We start from the raw sequence: 20,281 nt of genomic DNA, 5'->3' as shown, positions 1-20,281 counted from the left end.
CATCTAGCCGTGATGACGGTGACTTTTATGATCACGGGCAAGAGACAGATGTTTATTCACAGAACGGCAGAACGACTGGCTTGTGCAGTATATGACGTCTCGCTATGATCTACGATGAATTTCGTACGACTGGAAACAACCGACAACCACCAGGGGAACGCATACAGACCTCGTCTTTGCCGACTTCAGGTTAGATCCGATACCACGAAGCATAATAATGAAGTTGACAGTTGATATGCCGCGTGGATATGCCCTGTTTTTCTTAGATTAATCTCCCTGTCATTCATTGTCTTTCTTTCTCTCTGCACTAATGAACGCTGCAATCGTCATCACCATCGTTGCGGGCACGATTCAATTACTATCATCATCATTCCAACCACGACGCAGCTCCTCTGCAGCACCACCGGCCCGGCCTTCTTGCGCCCACGTCATTGCGACGGAACCGCCGGCCAGCCCTGTCCGCGGCCGTATCACGCGTCGAGACATGCGGCCAGCGCGAGGCAAGAGCCGCTAAGCCTACACAACCATCGGCACCGGCCGCATGCCTAACGCTCTCTCGCCCACGTTATAGAAACGAAGGCCCGGCATGTCCCAGAGCGCGACATGGCGAATCCTGGCGGTACTCCTGCTGCTACTACTGGCACTCGCGTTGCCAGACCCGTGCTCCACGCGGTCGGTGAACCCTCGCAGACGTCGCGGGGTCGTCAAACGCGCCAAGCCGCCAGGGGGACACGACGACGACGGCGGAAGGCCAATCACGGGGCTCCAGGCGGTTACCGTCCAAAGCGACGACACTGGAGTCCGAGCGAACGGCACCGCGGCTAGACCTCACAGGCGGCGACGGCCGCGGCTCCTGGACATCGGCAGCCTCTTTCGGTATGTAATGTCGCCGTACGGCAACGCCACCGATCGGCACCGAGGCGCCAGCAACAAATCCGAAGAGCCGGTAAGAAGCCGGCACATCGACGCGTCCATGGCCGAGGTGGTGGCAGTGCAGACGTTCGACGGTGACGTCGTGTGGATCGAGGCCAAGTTCGTGAACCAGTCGCACGGCGCCAGTCACGCGCGCCATCGGCGGACAAGGCCCTACAGCGTCGAAGAGAGGCTTACGCTGGTCATACCCGTGGTCGCCTTTCTGATGCCGTTTCTCGTTTGGCTCAGCTGCATGGTCATCTGCATCGTGAAGGCCACGGTCAAAGAGCCGTATTGACTCGACGAGCACGCGCCCACTCGTCGCCATTCCACCCATAGAACAGTTTAGCCGGAGGCCACACATCCCGAAAGATGTGCATGACGTGCTTTGCAGGGAAACGTCGTGTACAGTTCGTGCGATTCCGGTACTGTCGGGCGCAGAACATGTCATGTTCGACGGCATTCGAGGAGCTTTCGGCGAATGTAACATGGCACTGGTGCTGATGACGAGCGTTGTTTGCAGATGCCATTCTTCCTTGCGGAAAGCACTACATTGTATTCCATCTGTCTTGCGTGTTGTAATACAGTGTGCAAAGCGGAGAAGCGAGTCCTATGCAAAGGCTCTCCTCAGTAATTTTGTGCGTTTCCTGCACGTGTCCACACACGCGATTCTGTATATTCATGAAATTAATGAGTGGAGAAAATACTGATTAAGCATTAGCCCTGCAGCGACTAGTTCACTTTATACCTACATTCGAATGGCTCTAAATGAGGTTTATGCATCGCGTACGTGGGGCATGCTCAACGTTACTAGTCTAGTAACGTTGGGGCATGCTGGTAGCCTTCAAGGTGATTTAGCACTAGGGAAAAAAGCACGCGAGTGTAAAGTAGTAATGACAGACTTATAAAGACACAAACATAATGAAGATAATGTGCCATTGATATTCCAGCCATTATTTCTTATATGTCGGTTACATGTTTCTTCTTCAACCGGCGTTCTGTAATATCGATACATTACCGGCAATGAAGAGTACTGCTTGGTAGATTGTACAAAATAAATTGGCGTTGGCAAGTTAGCAGCTTCGATTTCATAAATTTCGCAGTGCCGCAGTGAGTTTACAGCAACTACCAAGGATACGAGATTCTAAACGAATAATAACTTTAATAACTTAATGGAATGCAGAACATGTCCTCGAAGCTTGGATGATAAAATTCACTCCAGTAATACAGAACACAAGGTGCTGTGAACATCTCGTTGTGATCTAACCGTGCGAGGTCCGAAAATATGGACCCGTATTCACAAACAATTCGGCAGATCCCACGCCTTACGGTTTCATGCGAAGCAATCGGCGAGTAGTGATATGCTGAATTTTTTTACTTTGAGCCAAGCATGCAAAGGATACTGAGCAAAGGATACTATGAAAAATATACTGAGCCAAGGTTGGAAAAGTGAACAACGCTCATATAGTACAATCCAGACGTAGAAGGTCATTAATACCCTCGAGGAGCGGCGTTTACATATACACACACAACTCTTCTTGGCAGTCCTTCGCACCAGTTGAAAAAAAAAACGGGAAGATATAAATAGCGCAACGCACCAATTGAACGTTCTGAATTGTCAATACGTCTTCATCATCATCATCAGCCTGACTACGTCCACTGCAGGACAAGGGCCTCTCCCATGTTCCGCCAGTTAACCCGGTCCTGTGTTTGCTGCTGCCAATTTATACCCGCAAACTTCTTAATCTCATCTGCCCACCTAACCTTCTGTCTCCCCCTAACCCGCTTGCCTTCTCTGGGAATCCAGTTAGTTACCCTTAACGACCAGCGGTTATCCTGTCTACGTGCTACATGCCCGGCCCATGTCCATTTCCTTTTCTTGATTTCAGCTATGATATCCTTAACCCCCGTTTGTTCCCTAATCCACTATGCTCTCTTCTTGTCTCTTAAGGTTACACCTACCATTTTTCTTTCCATTGCTCGCTGCGTCGTCCTCGGTTTAAGCTGAAACCTCTTTGTAAGTCTCCAGGTTTCTGCTCCGTAGCTAAGTACCGGCAAGATACAGTTGTTATATACCTTTCTATTGAGGGATAGTTGCAATCTACCTGTCATAATTTGAGAGTGCTTGCCAAATGTGCTCCACCCCATTCTTATTCTTCGAGTTGCTTCAATCTCGTGGTTCGGCTCTGCGGTTATTACCTGCCCCAAGTAGACATAGTCTTTTACAACTTGAAGTGCACTATTACCTATCTCGAAGCGCTGTTCTTTTCCGAGGTTGTTGTACATTAGTTTCGTTTTCTGCAGATTCATTTTACGACCCACCTTTCTGCTCTCCTTGTCCAATTCCGTAATCATGAGTTGCAATTCGTCCCCTGAGTTACTCAGCAATGCAATGCCATCGGCAAAGCGCAGGTTACTAAAATATACTCCATTAACTCTTATCCCTAACTGTTCCCATTCTAGGCTTCTGAAAACCTCCTGTAAGCACGCGGTAAATAGCACGTCTGCACTAAACCCCAATGTGCTGCGTATGACTGCAGTCGATCGCATTGATGAAGGCATTGCGATGTCCAATGAATCAATTGACGTGCCACGTTCCAGAACCAACTTCATAAGGTTTACTTTGCTTAAAATAAACACAGCTGCAAACATAACAGCATGAACACTTACAGCTTAAAATTTCCTTGTTCTTGTGTAAGAATCGAAGATGACTGGCTGCAGGTTAATTAAATACTCAAACTTATGCTAATTAGGACTAATTCGCAAATATCGCGAAAAACAATGCATTTCTTAATCACTTTAGCGTGTAATAATTAGTGCTTTAGAATTAATTATATTGACCGACACTTAGGAATTTACAAACAGTGCATCGAATTCGTGCCAGAAGGGGTTGAAATGCAACACCACTTAATTCTTCACTTGCCAACCTATTCGGATAGTCGGCTGCCACACTTCGGTCATCTGATCATGGACTGTCTGGCTGTCTAGCCACGACACGATGGCAAGCTCGTTTAATAAAAAAATTAAATTCAGCAGCGTGTTGCATAATATTCAGCACTTTAAGTAGAAGGCCTACTGCACTGTTCAGTTGTGTAATCGAGAACCACATTTCTTGCAAGACAAACGATACATGCCTTAATTATACCCGACGTTCTCAGCCAGTTGTATCGTCTGACAGCTTCTGGCACAGTCAAATTCTTGGTGTAACCAGAATTTTTTTATAGAGAGAGATGGGGGAAGCATTCAAAAACGCTACGTATATGTTCGTGCGTGGGTTAGTATGAAAAATCGAAACATTTCGTTGAGAGGGGTTTGAACACTTCCAACAACCACCACGGCTACGCTAGTGATTCTTGCAGAGTAGGGTCTGCAGGACTCTCATCACTTGCAGTGTTTCGTTTAAGCCACGTCACTGCTTAAAGTTTTCGCTTATAAAGAATGGGCACGGTTTTGTCATAAGGGTGACGCAATGAATGTGATCGCAACAAATTGGATCGTTAGACAAAGTAATAGCGAGCACCTAAATCTTGCCACGTAAAGAAACGCATTTGTCACAACGAGCAAAGATGTCTTCGTGCAGTCTGTCACTTCGATGCCAACAGCACGTTGTTACGAACGTGCTATGGCCCGCCGGCTGAAAGGCTCCCAAAGGCAGTACCCGGAGCCAGACTACCTGGAAGGTGCCGCACGACTGGCCTGCAGCAGGGTGTGGAATGCATTTCGCGTTGTGCAGTGCTCTCGTGCAGAGACACTGGGTGCGTCCTTCGTAGACACCAGAGGCATCTGTCAGAGACGCTGCGTACGTCGAACAGTGGGGCTGTCCCCTTTTCCTCGAGCGTCTTGGCGCCCGTAAAAGGCCGGCGCATCTAGCGTCGGAGGCTTTTTCGTCCATGTTCTGTATGTATGTACATACATTGTAAATATAAACAATTTGTTTCCCTTCGGCTGCCTTTTTCCTTGCCACTGCCTGGATGCTCCCCGCCCGGCGCTGCCCCTCACGACACGCTTCCCAAGAGACCGGCGGGGCCTCTCTCTCTCATAAGAACACACAAAAGTTTAGGCCGTCTGCTGATCCTTGTCAAGATAAAGAGCGCACGACCGCTCGACTGAAGTATGCAGTTCCTGCAGCTAGGTCCACATATGCCACCGACCCCCACTCTGGGACCCATTGGGCTTTCGCGCTGCAGAGCACGGGCGGTGCGTTTTTTCTCAGCTTGAGCAGCAGACGTCAGATGTGCTTTAAGCGTGGTCACATTTTTGATGTAGCCCAAATGCTAGAGGCCGCTTTAATACTGTCCGATGTCAGCACATGCTAAAAAACACGACACTACCGAAATTTTTGAAGCCCTCCGCTACGGCGTCTCATGTTATATCATGGTTTTGGCGAAAAGCGGTTGTCATGAAATGTTGCCTGCACGGACATAACCCAGGAGGGGAAGTCTATATGTCTCGACTTCGGCGCCACCCCTTAACTTTTATTTATTTATTTGAAAAACTTAGTATGGGTGTTTACACTCCACATTCAGCTTCAAAGATCAGACAGAATTGTAGATATAGTTACTTTGATACTAATTCTGTTGCAACTTATGAACACGTCACAATAGAGATGACATGTGACCCTTTCTGAATACACTTTCCCAGAACCTAGCACAGCTCCCAAGAACATCGCTACAACAATGAGTACATTTTCAAATATCACCAACAGGGTAAAGTTTATTTATAAATACAACGGGCTTAGCCTAGCACATGCTAAAACACAGCCATTGATCACTATAGCTGCATGGACACCGTTGGGAGTCCTGAAAGTAGGCAGACATGTTGCGCGAAGAGCCAAGCCTCTCTACTAAGTAATTATGTACAAAAGACTTACAAATACGTGTATAAGTTAGCTAAACGTAATAAGGCGTAATGGAATGAAAGTTTGTATACAAGACACTTCGTGCCATAGTTGTAAATAGGAAGGTCCTGTCATGCTACACGATCACTATAAAAAATACATCGATGTGTGTCTGCAGAGTTAATTTGAGCAGCTGTGGGTCAGCCGACCAAGCAGAACTGTAGAGGGTTCCGAGAATTACATCGGCTGAAAAAACGCCGGTTCAAAACGAACCTAAGAAAGCTGCACTGGCAAAAAAAAAATCAAGCTTAGTATCGGCAATATAATATTGCACAATCATTACATGCTCGCTATCGAAATTGAATCTCGTGACACTTTGCCTTGCTGACTATTACGTGATGCAGAGCTCTCAAACTGTCACACAACATGCACAATAGAAAAAAAGATTCAAGCATCTCAACATGCACAGCCCAACTGAAACAGTGAGGACTGAGAGACCACGCTATCGCGACATGCTAAAGCATTCACTACATGGCTGCTTGCTTCTTGCCACAGGTGCACGGACAAGTGCACGACACGTTAGCAGCAGCCATGGCCATGATTTCGAGCTCTTCGAGTTCGTCCTCGAACATCATCACCAAGATGTCTTCAACCCTTCTCTCTGTAACGAGAATGCAGAAGACTCTCTTCACAAAGATTGGTCCAAAGTGTTTCCCCAATTTGACATTCGCCTTGCACCTCTGTTACAGGAGATGATTTATTATTGGTTGCATGAAATGACAGTTCAGCATAACGTAGTTAGCTAACTGTAACAAGTGTTTTAGAACCCAGTTTGTGCTCGTCACTTCAGTGCATCAACTAGACAAAATTGCTCCAAGTTTTAGGCAGTCGTGTACCTATATAAAGAGAGGGTCCTCCCACCTCCTTGCGAGAGGAGGGTAGAGTCTACGCATGCACAGTGGGGGAGCGGACAGTTGCCGAGGGACGGACTCTGCCCCAAGCAAAATATGCTTTGCATCTACAAAAAATCAGTCCGCTGATCTTTCAGAGGTGACAGGCACTATTATTGACACTAGCATCCTTCTTGTGATGTTTGTGCAATTGCTAATATTTATATGCTATGATTACTTCGATGATTATAGTACCTCCCTTGCCACCCCTCGCTTATGAATCCTTACGGACACGACAGCAGAAAAGCAGAGTATATCTCACAATCATTACACCTCGGTTCAAAACCTGTAACAACACTTACCAGCCTTAGTATCGAGCACGCAAAATCGTCACAATTAAAGCCACTGAGAGAGTTCTCGAAGTTCTTCGTTTTCACTTCCCGTGTCTTTCAAACTTTGACCCATCGTTATCGACCTTCTGTGCAAATTACACATTTTACCATGTGCCATTAAAACTTATCAGGGTTTGATTATGATCAAATTCCATCCGCTCCAAAGGAGATCAAGCCTTCACATGTGACAAGCGTATCGTGCCACAATGCATACTTAGTTGGTGCAGTCATTAACCATCAGCAAAAAAACATTATACAAAAGCAGTGGCTTACTCTTCATGATGTGAAACCTGCTTTTCACACTGTCCGACATGTCGGGAACATTCGGATTCCTCGCAGCGTCCGGTTTGTCCAAGCTGTCTTCCAACACGTTGTGGTCGGAGTCAACGTGCATTTCGGGAAACTGGGGCTTGCTATCGCCATTGCCACCTTCCTCCTTGGAGCGCTTCTTTCGTGGTTGTCTGAAAAAAAAAAAGGGAAGAGCGCGAAAGAGTGCGACAGTTGACTTGTATCGTCACGAGTGGCCGACCATTTCATGCTGGCGTAAGCACAAGTGCACCTTCCAAGAAGCTCCGTTTGCCCCCTATTAAAGGCAAATTAAAGAGATACAAGAGTTTTCTTGTACTACTGCAAGTGCCTCCTTCCGCTTTACGGCAGATTTGAAATACGTGTGAAAGACCAAGCAAGCACCCCCCTCCCCCGTAGTTATTTTTTTTCAACCTGTTCTTCGCTACACAATGCTGCAGCAGCAGCTCTTAGAAATGCAAGTTCTTGCGCAATTTCCTAGTGTTTTCGTATTGTGGTGCCTCGGGGTTTCACTCTCAGTGGTCACCCACCGGCTGTTGGGAATACTTGAAGACCACCATCTTGAATTTGTTCCACAACCAAGCAAGGACCCCCCACTGAATATTGTCCGATTATCCGTTATTGTAGAGAGGAGCACTTCATCGGGATTTTATGGTAGGAAAGTACTCTTTCATGATTGATTTGTGGGGTTTAACGTCCCAAAACCACCATATGATTATGAGAGACGCCGTAGTGGAGGGCTCCGGAAATTTTGACCACCTGGGGTTCTTTAACGTGCACCCAAGTACTCTTTCAAGATGCCAACAAAACCATGCTTGCTGTGAGAACACGCTTTACAAACAAGAAAACATTCAAAAAGCAAACTCAGGTACAAACTTCGAAGTTCCTGCCCCAGTCGCCGTGATGTCACAAATTTTGATGGGGTGTACTAGGGCCTATATAGCTCACAGTCAGTAAAAATGAAGTTTGTTGTTTTCTGAGCAGGCCAGAGACATAACGTACTAAGTTTCACAAAATTGTGTCAAGCCATCACATACGAAACGAAAAATAACACTTTGAAATCTACGACATCACTGTAGGACGTATTGCCCAGAAATTTGAAAGTGAAACTTCGACATTGATTTTTTTTTGTTGATAAACCTATGGGGGTTAAATTAACAAAGCTAGCATTTTCTGTGTATCATTCATGTGTAATAAATCAGTATAATCTAACTGCCATTTTCAGTATAAACTAACTGGCAAACACTTCAGTGTCCCTTTTATGCTACTTTGAAGCCGTTCTCTGTGCAGTGAGTGAGTGGCGCAGCACAGAATTCAGATGGTCACAGTTGACTCACTTTCCAAGCTTGAGCCCCATCTCTCCAATCTTCGTTTCAACGGCACTCTCTAGCTTGGTCTTGTCAATTGTGTACTCCAGGAGAAAGGCTTCCAGCACAAATGCCGTGAAAATGCTGAACAGACGATAGAAGAACAACACTGCTGCATTTAATAGAGCAACAAACACGAACTTTTGTGCATTCACCTTAGGAATGCCATGAACTTCAACTATAAAGCGCGATAGAAGCAAAGTTAAGAGACATTTAAATTTTAACTGCAGTTGCTCGTTGCAGTCGAGCAATGCTTTGCGGCGAAATTTGTGAATCACCACATCAACAACAGACAGCAGTGCAAAACGTGGCACATTTAGTTCGCTAACAACAACAAAAAAAAAGTTATATTTTCAAGCAGATTGCTAAGTATGGGAGGTTGTGCTGAAATGATTTTGCAAACATTTGAACCCAGATACTTTCTGGTGTCCACATTTGTGGGGAGTGGTATATGCAAGAATATAGTTTAATATTCTGGGTTTTTAAAATACTGATAAGCATTAACAGGAGATATCAAAGCAAATTCGTATTCAGAGACTGCATTCCTTGCGCTAAGCACTGCACTTCTGTGCTCAACAACTATGACTTCGTTACAGCCCACAATTGTAAAAGAAACCACAAGTTGTAAAAACAAAATTAGGGAGCGAGACTGTTGATCAGGTACTATTGTGCTCTGACTTACGGTGTCAGCAATACCTGCTTCAAATATACCAGCCAGTGTGCTGGAATTTCTGTGTTTATGAGCAAGATTCGATATGCGCATTTCTGCTAAGACACCTCACAAGATTGCACACACAAAAACACACGGATACAGATTGCCTGAGGTGCTATGTGTTAAAAAATAAGCTAGACTAAGCTTGTTTAGTGATTTTTGCAAATAATAGAAGCCGGGATATCACTCACTTCAGCACAATGACGACGCAGGACAGGTGGAACAGCAGGAAATACAGGCGGGCAGCCTTGCTCGTAACATGCACAAATCCCTCGGTCAGGAGTGAGGACGCTAGTTAAGGAAGCTTTCAGCTTTTGCACACTTCTGTGTAGGCAGCAGGATATTAAACATTAGCAAGTTCCTTTGTGTTTGACTTCTGAAAAATTTATGATGCACTATCAATATGTCTTCATTCATAATACATGTTCAATTTTAAATAGACCCTTCTGTGAAATTTTGTCATGCAATATAGCACAAGTGTATTCACATTAAAAACACCACATAAATTGACAGCCCTAAAATTTTGTTTCGTCATATTCTCGTTTTTGTGTTCAGAATTCTGAAAATGGAAGAAATTTCTACTCATTGGAACATTTTTGCCAGGTATACAGAATGGTAATGCAGCTTTTTTATGTCAAGCATGCTTAAAAACCCTGAGCATTGTCTGAATTTTCTTGGGTATGCAAACATATATGGTGTCATGGTGGGGTAGCTTATTGTAGACTGTGAGAGGAGAGGGCAGGTGCAACTTGACGCAGAGGGAGGGGGGCAGCAAATGCCCCTTTCGCACCCGTCGCTGACACCAATGCTTAGAACACACCTTCCAATGGACTTGAAGAAAAGTGCGCCTGACATTACAACTCCGAGAAAAAGAATGAAAGAAACGAACCTTCAATGTACTGGCATACTGGCATTTAGACACTATAGGCATTGAGACGATGTACTAGCACTGAGCACAAGGATCCAGTTTTTTACGCTGCGAGTTCTTTTACACAAAACAAGGCGCTTTGCTAGATTAACCTAAACTTGCAGCACGACGCCAGTGAGAAGCATCACGAGATGCATTCGTAATGAAAACCAGCCGATAATAAAGCAAGGGAAGGTATTGAAGAAGTTAACTGTACCATTTCAATAGTGCTGTAGTCATTACTAGAAATCCGAAGAAAATGAAGTGGACGAAAAAAAAACAACTTGCCTTCGGCACGGACTGAGCCTACAACTTTTGACAAGTTGTCTTTTTGTCCACTTTATATTTTTTTAATGTCAGCCACATCACAATTACTATAATACGCCTGAATCAGTACAATTAATTTCCCCTATATCTTCCTACCCTTCAATATTGGCTAGTTTCCGCTAAGTTCTTTCAGACAATGAAAAAAGTCTGAGATTTCCTTCTTACGAGACGTATCCAAGCCATTTTTAATAAATCTTCAAAAGATATTGGCTTTATACATTAATATCCCACAGCAGAATTGTGCCTATAGTGCCCAAGCAGTACAAAAAAGAAAAACGATCTGGTTATCAAAACATAATTTTGTTTACCAGCAAATTTGATTAAGCCTTTTTAATCCTGAACCAAGGTTTCCACACCGTACAGTAAACCATGATATCTAATTACACATTAAGTGGACCAAAGAAAAGCATAAGCTATAAGGAACAATGCAGCATATTATTCATTAGTTTTGATTGTTAGATTACTTAAGTAAACAAAACACATCTACATTTCACATAAATTAAGCATGCTTAGGTTAAAGCAAGCTTTCACTAAGCAGAAACAAAACAAAGGATATTGTGCCACTGATTGACAACCATCAGTTCGAAAAGGACCACGAAGGAGCTGAAAATGTTGTTGAAGTTGTTCTTGCAATAGCCCGTCGCATAAAAGGCCGAGTGCTTCAGTTTGTCATTGCCGCAGTACAGCTGCGTCTCCACAGAATGCGTGCCGTTGAAGCCTCCGTAGAATGTAATCTTGTCACGATAAAGCTCCATGCCAATGACAGCGTAGACGTAGTAGACAGCCTGGAAAAAAGAAAATGAGAGCTAGAATTTATAAAGTCCAAGAAAAGCTTACGGGATAGGTTCTCGGAAAAATCTTCACACTGGTATCTGCACCTAAAGTGTTTTGGGGACATCGAAAATACTAATGCTCGTAAGAGAAACTGTGAAAGACAGGCAAACACAAAAATGTATTCAGACCTCGCACCGAAGGAGCCCCCCGCCCTACCTTATGTGTTCACGGTAAAGAGAATTTAGCATATAGCATAAACGTAAAATTAACACAAACACCATGTTTTGTAACATAAATTCCAGCCATCTAAACACTAACATTATACTTAACCTTTAAAGTACTGTACATCACAGACCTGATCCAGGTGAAAGGGGTTGCTTCCCCCCCCCATAAATTATAACATTTTTTATTAGTATATATAAGGCACACATAAAACTTATACACAAACATACATAAAGTATGGCGTGCCATTGGGAATAATACTTACAAACAGTACGCCGCCAAAAGTCAGTATTGATGGCCCAAGGTTAGTGATGGTGTTGATAATTCCACGGAACCTGCAGATATCAACAGGGTAAGTCTTGAAAAACTCGCTTTGTACGTACTGTATTCGCTCCAAAACTACAAATTTCTGTTAAAACGCTGCAACTGTACGAGCGCTGTTAGGATACCACCACTTCTCATCAGCGGAGTATTTAACATGTGTGTGATCAACACGAAGCAAGTTTATTTCCATGAAGCTGATTGAAATATAGTGTTGCAATGTCGTCTTTCTTACTTTTTGAAATTGCGGATGAGCTTCACAAGCCTGAGAACTCGCAAGACCAGGAGAATGTCAAGAGTCAATGTCCTGCTGTTGTCTGCAAAAGAGAAGAAAATAGACCATGCATAGTTATCAAGATTACACAGCAGCAGCTAGCAGGATTGCACTGCTCCGTTTTTGGTTGTATAAAGGGGCTGACATAAGCTGAGAGGAATGACAATATTCATTTAACTAATCATTGTGGCACAAATAAGTGGTATAGTCAACCTGCTCACCACAAATATTTACATTACTTAAATAGCACACATGGGTCTCTTTGTGCACAAATAAATTAACATGTTAGCAACTTACTAGCTCCTCCAGCAAACCGAATGCATTTGTATGAAAAACGCGACTTACTTGATGCTCCAACAGCTACTTCGTATAACGTTCCAACCACTGCGGAACCAATGATGATGAAGTCAAAACTGCAATGAGAAAATGCGAGAAATCGGGCAAAGTGTAGAGGCACTGTAGGGCAATAGGTAAAGCACCTAGGTCATGCTCTTATATGTGCATGTGTGTCTGCATGCACATGTGTGCGTGCATGTGTGTATAGTAAGAAAGATGAACTCCAGTGCAAAGGCAGCAGGACATAGTATACAGCACTGGCTTGAACCAGGCACCCTTCGTGCTTTGCAAAGTCATTCAATCATAAAAATTTACACACAAACAAAGCACACACTAATTAGTTTTGCCTTAAGGCACGACTCCATACACGTCTTGTTCTATATGCAACCATTCACAAAAACAACCATAGCAGCAGAATTTATGTGTAACTTTCATGAATTTTTTTTAGCGAGGCTTACATGTACAAAAATACAGTATATGGCCACAGGTGTGTGCAAGGTTTCCCTACAGGAGGGGCAAAGGTTTTCTTCGTGGTGCCTCGCACCTCCCTATCATGTCAATGTACAGGGCTAACATTGTGCCCTGCTCTTAGGTAGCCAAGGAGGAGCGACCAACTCCTCTGCCCCCCCCTCCCTCTTTGTGCGCATGACTACGTATATTAACAGTTTCCCAGAATAAGTTCGAATTTCAGTTCTTTACTCACACATTCCATGCCTGCTTCATAAACTGAACGAATCCAAAGGCGTATATCTTGAGCATTATCTCTATGCTGAAGACTGTCAGAAAGAACCACTCCGCTTCGTATACGTCCAGTCCGATGACTATGGCATTGACTAGAATCAGCAAGTCAAACAGGTATCTGAAAAAACTGTGGAGAAAGGAAGACATTGTGAGTTATTACGTTAGACAAGCGACGCAAACTACCCACAGCACACAAGAAACAGCGTAAGTAAGATGTTACAAAGTGGGCAGTGATGAATTGAACAGTGTGTGCAGAGAAGAATTTTATAAAGCCTAGCGGCTACAGGGTTGCACTGTTAAGCATGAGGCCATAGGTTCAATTGTCTGCCACGGCGGCCAAATTTCGATGAGACAAAATGCGTAAGATGTTACGAAGTGGGCCGTGATGGATTGAACAGTATGTGCAGAGAGGAATTTTATAAAGCCTAATGGCTACAGGGTTGCACTGTTAAGCATGAGGCCATAGGTTCAATTGTCTGCCACTGCGGATACATTTCGATGGAACAAATATGCAAAGATGGCCGTGTGCTTGGATTGAGGTTACAAAAGCCAAAAGTTCAACAGCTCTCTCATCTACAGCTGTCAAAGTGTAAGAGCACTGCGGGTGAAAAATGGTTACATTCAGCGAAAAGAGGCATTCTCAGTAGTGTTTCATTTTCTGAAACGCAGACACGTTTCACGAAACACTGCTTGAATAGCACCATACGCACCAGCCCAGTGCTGTAAATGCAATGACCTGCAGTCACAGACGTTTCCTGTGCTAGTCGCACAAGATGTTCCAGAAGTTAACACACAACCAAAAGTGAAGAACAGGATTCCTCACTCAAGGTGACATGCAAATGCATGCTTTAATGGTTGGCATTATGCAAACGAATATAATTTCAGCCAAATAAACTTTGTGGCATTGATAAGTCAGCATGCTCTGATGTTTTGCAAGCCTACATCTGTCATAACAATCGCCAATAAAGACAATCATGCACAATCCAGCACATGCTCAAGTAATGATAAAAAGGTAGATAGCATGCAACAGGTGAGGCAGGCTGTTGTAGGCTACATGAAGTGCAGCAATGACCGTGGCAGCGTAAATGTTTTATCAGCGCTATCTTGAAATTCACCCATAGACCACTAAGGCTCATTAGTTTTCTTCAAGCAATAAGTGAACAAATGACTTAGGGAAAGCATTTAAAGGATAAACATTCAGCAGATCATTCGGCAGATCAAATTTGATGCGTTCATTTTTACACACCCACTTAAAACCTTCCAGCTGATTATTATCTTACCGACGTTGAAATTTCATTATATATTGTGTAAAAATGATTGAATTACAGCTCACTTTTCCTCTGAGATTATGTATCAGCGGATAATGAACATTGCAATGCAATTGAGTTGTCTTCTCCTGAACCATGTTTCTTGGAGACATGGAGATACAGGAATTTCACACCCTTAATGTTACAGAAGGGAAACCTGCTAACGCAAAATGGTCTCACTGCTTCGCTATTCCTGTCTCTTAGGTAGCGAGAGGATTTACATAACTCTTCTAGAACATTTTTATTGGCACACATAGCTGTGGTTCACTTGCAGCAGCCAACAAGTACTTTACTACTTATTAATTTATGTCAATTTCTTACTAAATATCTACATTAGAATAATTAGGTCCACCTTCCTCTGATCAAATGATCACTGGAGTAATTGTGTCTTGCATTTGCCAAACTATGTCTGCTGCACCCTAATAAACTTCTACCCTTATTTCACCATATCAAAGTTTTACTGAGGTCACCAAAATATTCAGCAGACACTGGGCAACCATGACATTGTACCACCCAGGCTGTGAGAGTTAGAAACTTTACTGCGTTCGGCTCTACGAGTGTTTCTACAATGCAAAGTGCTAAAACACATACGGACCCATGCACTACGTCCATGCACTGCCCACCGCTACTCTACCTTCAGCAACGTTTTTTTTTAATCCCCATAGGTCAACATTACCGTCTGCCCCATTTGTGTTCCCAGATTGGCAGCACCTTCCTGTAACTAGAGATTCGCTGCAATCAGTAGCCATTCTCGCTGCTCTCCCACTTCTCAATGTCCCTGAATCGACTATTTACCACTGCTTTACAACCACAAGATCAATATCTTTTCCGTATTGATATCGCTTTTCTTTTCCCAACAGTCACATCTTTTCGTCCCTCTTACTAGTAGGTCAGCACACTTGTCTAGAATACTGCAACAACATGCTCCGGTACATTCTGGCCTGAGGTATACCGATAACAAGTAAGCAGTTTGAGGAAGCCCATACTCGAGCAACCATCCTATGCCGACGCGCATGCTAAAATTTGGGCTTTTTCAAACCAGCCAAAATTGACAAGCAGTGTCAGTGCTTCCAAGGTTTTAGACAAGTGTGTTGACCTCTGTACACGCGCGTCGACAACCTGCTAAAGCAAAAGCAACGAGAGTTCTGAGGAAGTATCAGCTGACTCTTTTCAACACTAACGTAAAGCGTAAGCTCCTCAGCATCACCTTTGCGTGGAGGAATTCATCAACCACACGCCTTCTACCCACTTGATTTCGCCATGCTTCTAGAAAACCACAGAGTCTTGCACTACGCGCCTGGCTTTCCAAGCGAAATGTTTTCCAAATTCTATCGCGGACATTCGTATTTAAAGCAAGTCGGCAAGATGCTCGTTCATGCCTGCGATAAGTGCCACGAATGCCTGAACCAGTCAGTTTCTCGTATGATAGCGTGCAAACTAAAGCGCAAGCAGAACAACTACTGGAGTGCTTCAGTTTCACTGCGAAGAATGTAATCTTGCACGGTGCAACATTTCCAGCACACTTGGGCACTTCATCGAGAAACCCAATAATTTTCAGCCTTAATGTACATATTAAAAAAGTCCAAGTTTTTGTCAGAATTTTTCCCAATCAATCAATGTATTCTTTGCTACAATAAACAGATGAAGCAGAGGTGGATAAAAGCTGCCATTCAGCAGCTTGAGCCCACAGCCATCACTTAAGGGAGCTGGAGGGTGTAATTATATTTACAGTTTGAACTGTCCAAATAAAAATAACAAAGTAGCAAATACAAGAACGTGCTGAAGACTGACTACATTCTTCAGCAGGTTGTTGTCAGAAAAGTGTCACACGAAATCGAAGAGGTTTTACACTTTTCAAACATTCTCTCTACCTTGGAATGTCCTGCTGTAGTATGGAACTCGCAAAAAAAAAAAGCTATAGTATGGAACTCGAGAGTTCATAACTGATGCTAATGAACTGGAAGCTATCCGAAGTACTTCAGTACAGTTTGTAACTAACTCGTATAAGTCACAGGCCATGCTCTGTTGGGACACACTTGATATCCGCTGTACCTTATTCTGGTGCTCACTGTCGAATCACGTTGATCGGAATAGTTTCACGACTAATTGCAGCATTTCCCTCAAATAACCTGTCTCCACATCAGAAAATTGTGACCATGGCAGAAAAACGCACATTTCTTCTCATACTAAAGTATTTCATCCCCGCAGCATTGAAGGGGTGCTGACACAAAACTTTGCGGCTGAGATAGCCTGCGGGAATGGTTCCGGTGAACATTTGTGTATCATCTGAAAAATATCCGCAGCGAATATAGCTTGAAAGGTATTTTACAGCAGTTATAAAGTTTTAATTCTGAAGGTACTGACCCCATGAGAAGGGACCCTATAGGGACCCCCTTACTTCCTTCACGTCACCCCGCTGCAGTCAATAAATCAAGTTATGATGACGTAATAGCTGCTATTTTTCTTGGGCCACATTGGTTCCAGCAGTCTAGACTTCTCGGTGGCTGAACGTGAGGTGAGGACCGTGGCACACACTTTGAAAGTTTTGTGTGTGGCGGTAGTGCAGTCCTGTTTGAAAGGACTTCCTGATGAGCACCGTACGAAAGTTCGTCGCAGTTTTGTGTGCTGACGTGGTCGAGAGCTGCACATACTAGGTGGCGATACTAGCACCCAGCGGTTTATCGTTTTTGGAGCTTTCTAAACCGAAATTGAAACTGGTCGATAATGAGGAGCCTACAATTATTTATCTGTCTTGCGCTGCAGCAAACGATGTGCCGTGTTGTGACTAACAGGCCCCCAGAAACACATTGCTACCAGGAAATGTGAGGCCGAAGTTTTGGGGGTCAGTACCTCTTTAAAGAATGGAATAAAAGGTTTAGGGTGATGGTGTTGACAGAAGATCAAGAATTTTTAAGAGAGCTAAGACAGCATTAGTGATAACGCAGAGTACATATTTGAATGTGCCTAACCTATGTGCCTAATATTCGCATCTTTTCTATTGGTGTGTTTGGCCTGTGTTTACTATAGTTTACTATTGCCATGTTTTCATTGTAATCTTTATTTGTGTTTCTTTTTCTCTTAACATCAGCTTTACAGTAATGCTTTCATTGCAGAATGGTAATAAATAATCTTTAATATTATGGAATCAGAACAACAAATTGTGATATAACAAGAGCTTGTTATCACTAACAAGTTTCGAAAATTGCAATTGGTTACTTATGCTTCAAGCATTTGTAAACTGATAAATATTCTGATTGAAGAGACATGATGACACATGCATTGAATTTACTTATTCAATATCACAGTTGGTACTTTCCACATCTCCTTCACCCTCATCTCATAACTCTAATAGTTAGTTTTAAGAAATAGGTCACCAATGAAAACTTAATTTTTTTTTTAACTTCAAGTTTAAACATCTTCGCGCAAGTGACAACACAAGTGTCACAACCATATGCGTGATCCATGTGCTCAGCTTTCCAGCCAAAAACTTTTGTTAACTACAATAAAAAAAGGCAGCACCAGTGAAGACAAATACTAAATTGTGCAGAATGAATGGATGAATGAATTGTAAAAGGAATAATGTCTTTTTCTGTAGCGCTGGGGGATCATAGAAAATTACGGCGAATTCCAGCCCCGCCGCGGTTGTCTAGTGGCTAAGGTACTCGACTGCTGACCCGAAGGTCGCAGGATCGAATCCCGGCTGCGGCGGCTATATTTTTGACGGAGGCGAAAAGGCTGTAGGCCCGTGTGCTCAGATTTGGGTGCACATTAAAAGATCCTAAGGCAGTCGGAATTTTTGGAGCCCTACGCCACAGTGTCTCTTTTACTCATATGGTGGTTTTGGGATGTTAAACCCCAAATATAGATGAATCAATTACAGCAAATTCCATGCCTTATCTGAAAAATCATGCCAAGAGGCCCATAACATTGTAGGGGCCACATCACATCAACAAAATAATGTATACAAAATGGGGCCTTTAGCCAACTTTACACAGTACTTCACTTTTGTTGCTAGGCTGATCATTGCGATCTATTTGCAAGATGATCTGATGATTGATTGATATGTAGTGTTTAACATTTTAAAACCACCACATGATTATGAGAGACACCGTAGTGGAGGGCTCCAGAAATTCTGACCACCTGGGAACTTTAATCTGCACCCGAATGTGACCAGCCGTACGGGCCTACAGCATTTTCGCTTCCACCGAAAACGCAGCCGCCACAGCAGCTCGAATCTATTTACAAGTTTCAGAAACGCCATGTTCAATAATCTTTTACCCACATAAAATGCCACAGAACTAATGCTATAGGCGCTGAGCTTAATCAACAGAAAGTGTTTCACTTAATGTTAGACATTTGTCGGCTCTTACGTTTGGCACCGCCAAGCAGTCGAATGTTGCACTATTGCACAAAACTGAGCTCTGCATTCCAAGATGGAGCGACAGCATGAATGCCTTATGAAGAATTGAGATTTACCAACAAATGCGAGCAAAACAGAGAACAAGAAATGAATCCTTACCCATTTCCAGTACTCAATAGTGCAGCTGCTGGCCCGAAAACAAGAACAAGAATCTCTAAAAAACCCGCTATTCATCTCACAGGTGCAATTAGCAATGGCAGCAGCATGCAGTGGCATTCAGTCGTGCTTATCTACATGAGATTTCTAGCGTCTTCAAGGCAGCATTGAAGTCCAGCTGAACCAGTGGAAGAACAACAACTCCAGAGTTAGCCAAACCAATCTTTTCAGTTTCCTACAGCTTTTCCGTGCTTTCCTCTAAATTCCTACATGCGAGCAAGATTTCAGCGACCAGAAAAGCGCTGTGGTCCAACGAAACAATACAACCACTCCCAAATAGACATTAAAAATTCAAAAAAAGAAGTTGATGCTACACAATTTTAGCTAGCGCCATTACGCAGTATGCCCTATATCCACTACATAAGTCATTTGTGCAAAAGTATTAATGTAAACAAGGTTAGTGTGTACGCATTCAAGGCAGTGTACATGACTGTTACTGCAGTAACGCTACCATAATTAAAGGGGCACTGTAACACGTTTTGGAGTAACTATCGCATGACCTCACCACTGGAGTTTATTACCGCACAAATTGACTGTACAAAATTTTTTAGAATTTGTCCAGCATGAGTGGAATAACAAGGATTCTTCACACACTCTAAATGCTTTCTCTTCCCTTTCACCCAAGCAAGTGGGCTGAATGCTAAGAAAAGGCATGGCAAGGGCAAGAAGCTACATCAGTATGTTAGCACGTCATAACCTTGAGCTTTTTTTTTTTTTGTGCAGCTCATTTTCAGTGTGATCACACGCGTGTGGGTGTAGGGCGCAGCCATTATGGTAACTGTGCCACTATGTCCATGTGCTTTTGGGTATAAAAAGCAGTTGATTTAGGGTGTATAAAAAGTGTTGCAGGGCTTTTCTAAGACTTCTCCATGGAATTGTCGAATGGTTTCATTAAAAAAGCTGCTTGCCTCACAAATCGGCTGCCCGAAAATTTTTTTGAATCCGTCAAGTACACGCATAGTTATTGTGATTGGTCGCACACTTTAACCACTTTCTCTCTCCTTTTGCACTAGCAAGCGCCTCGAAGGCTACGCTGGGAGGGGGGGTAGCCTGCGTCATGACCTTGAGCACTTCTTTGCT

At 43.5% G+C, this 20,281-nt stretch overlaps 2 protein-coding genes across 4 annotated transcripts in view; one reads left to right on the top strand and one right to left on the bottom strand.

The window, feature by feature from the left end:
* Nucleotides 1–302: 302 nt before the first annotated feature.
* On the top strand, nucleotides 303–1,531 carry LOC119167894 (uncharacterized). The gene has a single exon (XM_037419377.2). The coding sequence runs from the start codon at nucleotides 587–589 to the stop codon at nucleotides 1,208–1,210; it is 624 nt and encodes a 207-aa protein (XP_037275274.2). The 5' UTR covers nucleotides 303–586; the 3' UTR covers nucleotides 1,211–1,531.
* Nucleotides 1,532–5,593: 4,062 nt separating this feature from the next.
* Nucleotides 5,594–20,281, bottom strand: part of LOC119166984 (uncharacterized) — a 28,577-nt gene continuing 13,889 nt past the window's right edge. For 2 of the 3 annotated variants that reach the window (XM_037418385.2, XM_037418384.2), the window contains exons 11-19: nucleotides 13,281–13,445; nucleotides 12,587–12,654; nucleotides 12,203–12,284; nucleotides 11,912–11,981; nucleotides 11,207–11,435; nucleotides 9,608–9,698; nucleotides 8,675–8,788; nucleotides 7,305–7,492; nucleotides 5,594–6,410 (exon numbers count right to left, since the gene is read on the bottom strand). In XM_037418385.2, coding sequence (XP_037274282.2) covers nucleotides 6,277–6,410; nucleotides 7,305–7,492; nucleotides 8,675–8,788; nucleotides 9,608–9,698; nucleotides 11,207–11,435; nucleotides 11,912–11,981; nucleotides 12,203–12,284; nucleotides 12,587–12,654; nucleotides 13,281–13,445 — 1,141 coding nt within the window. In that variant the 3' untranslated portion in view covers nucleotides 5,594–6,276. The remainder of the gene's footprint in view (nucleotides 6,411–7,304; nucleotides 7,493–8,674; nucleotides 8,789–9,607; nucleotides 9,699–11,206; nucleotides 11,436–11,911; nucleotides 11,982–12,202; nucleotides 12,285–12,586; nucleotides 12,655–13,280; nucleotides 13,446–20,281) is intronic. The other variant, XM_075867264.1, reaches the window with a different exon arrangement.

The sequence above is a fragment of the Rhipicephalus microplus genome, chromosome 6, assembly GCF_043290135.1.
Source record: "Rhipicephalus microplus isolate Deutch F79 chromosome 6, USDA_Rmic, whole genome shotgun sequence".
NCBI classification, from domain to species: domain Eukaryota; kingdom Metazoa; phylum Arthropoda; class Arachnida; order Ixodida; family Ixodidae; genus Rhipicephalus; species Rhipicephalus microplus.
This window is presented reverse-complemented; position numbering and strand designations above follow the sequence as displayed.

Bases quoted from the DNA above. Each gene is read 5' to 3' on its own strand.
- LOC119167894 (XM_037419377.2), top strand. From the start codon at position 587: ATGTCCCAGAGCGCGACATGGCGAATCCTGGCGGTACTCCTGCTGCTA.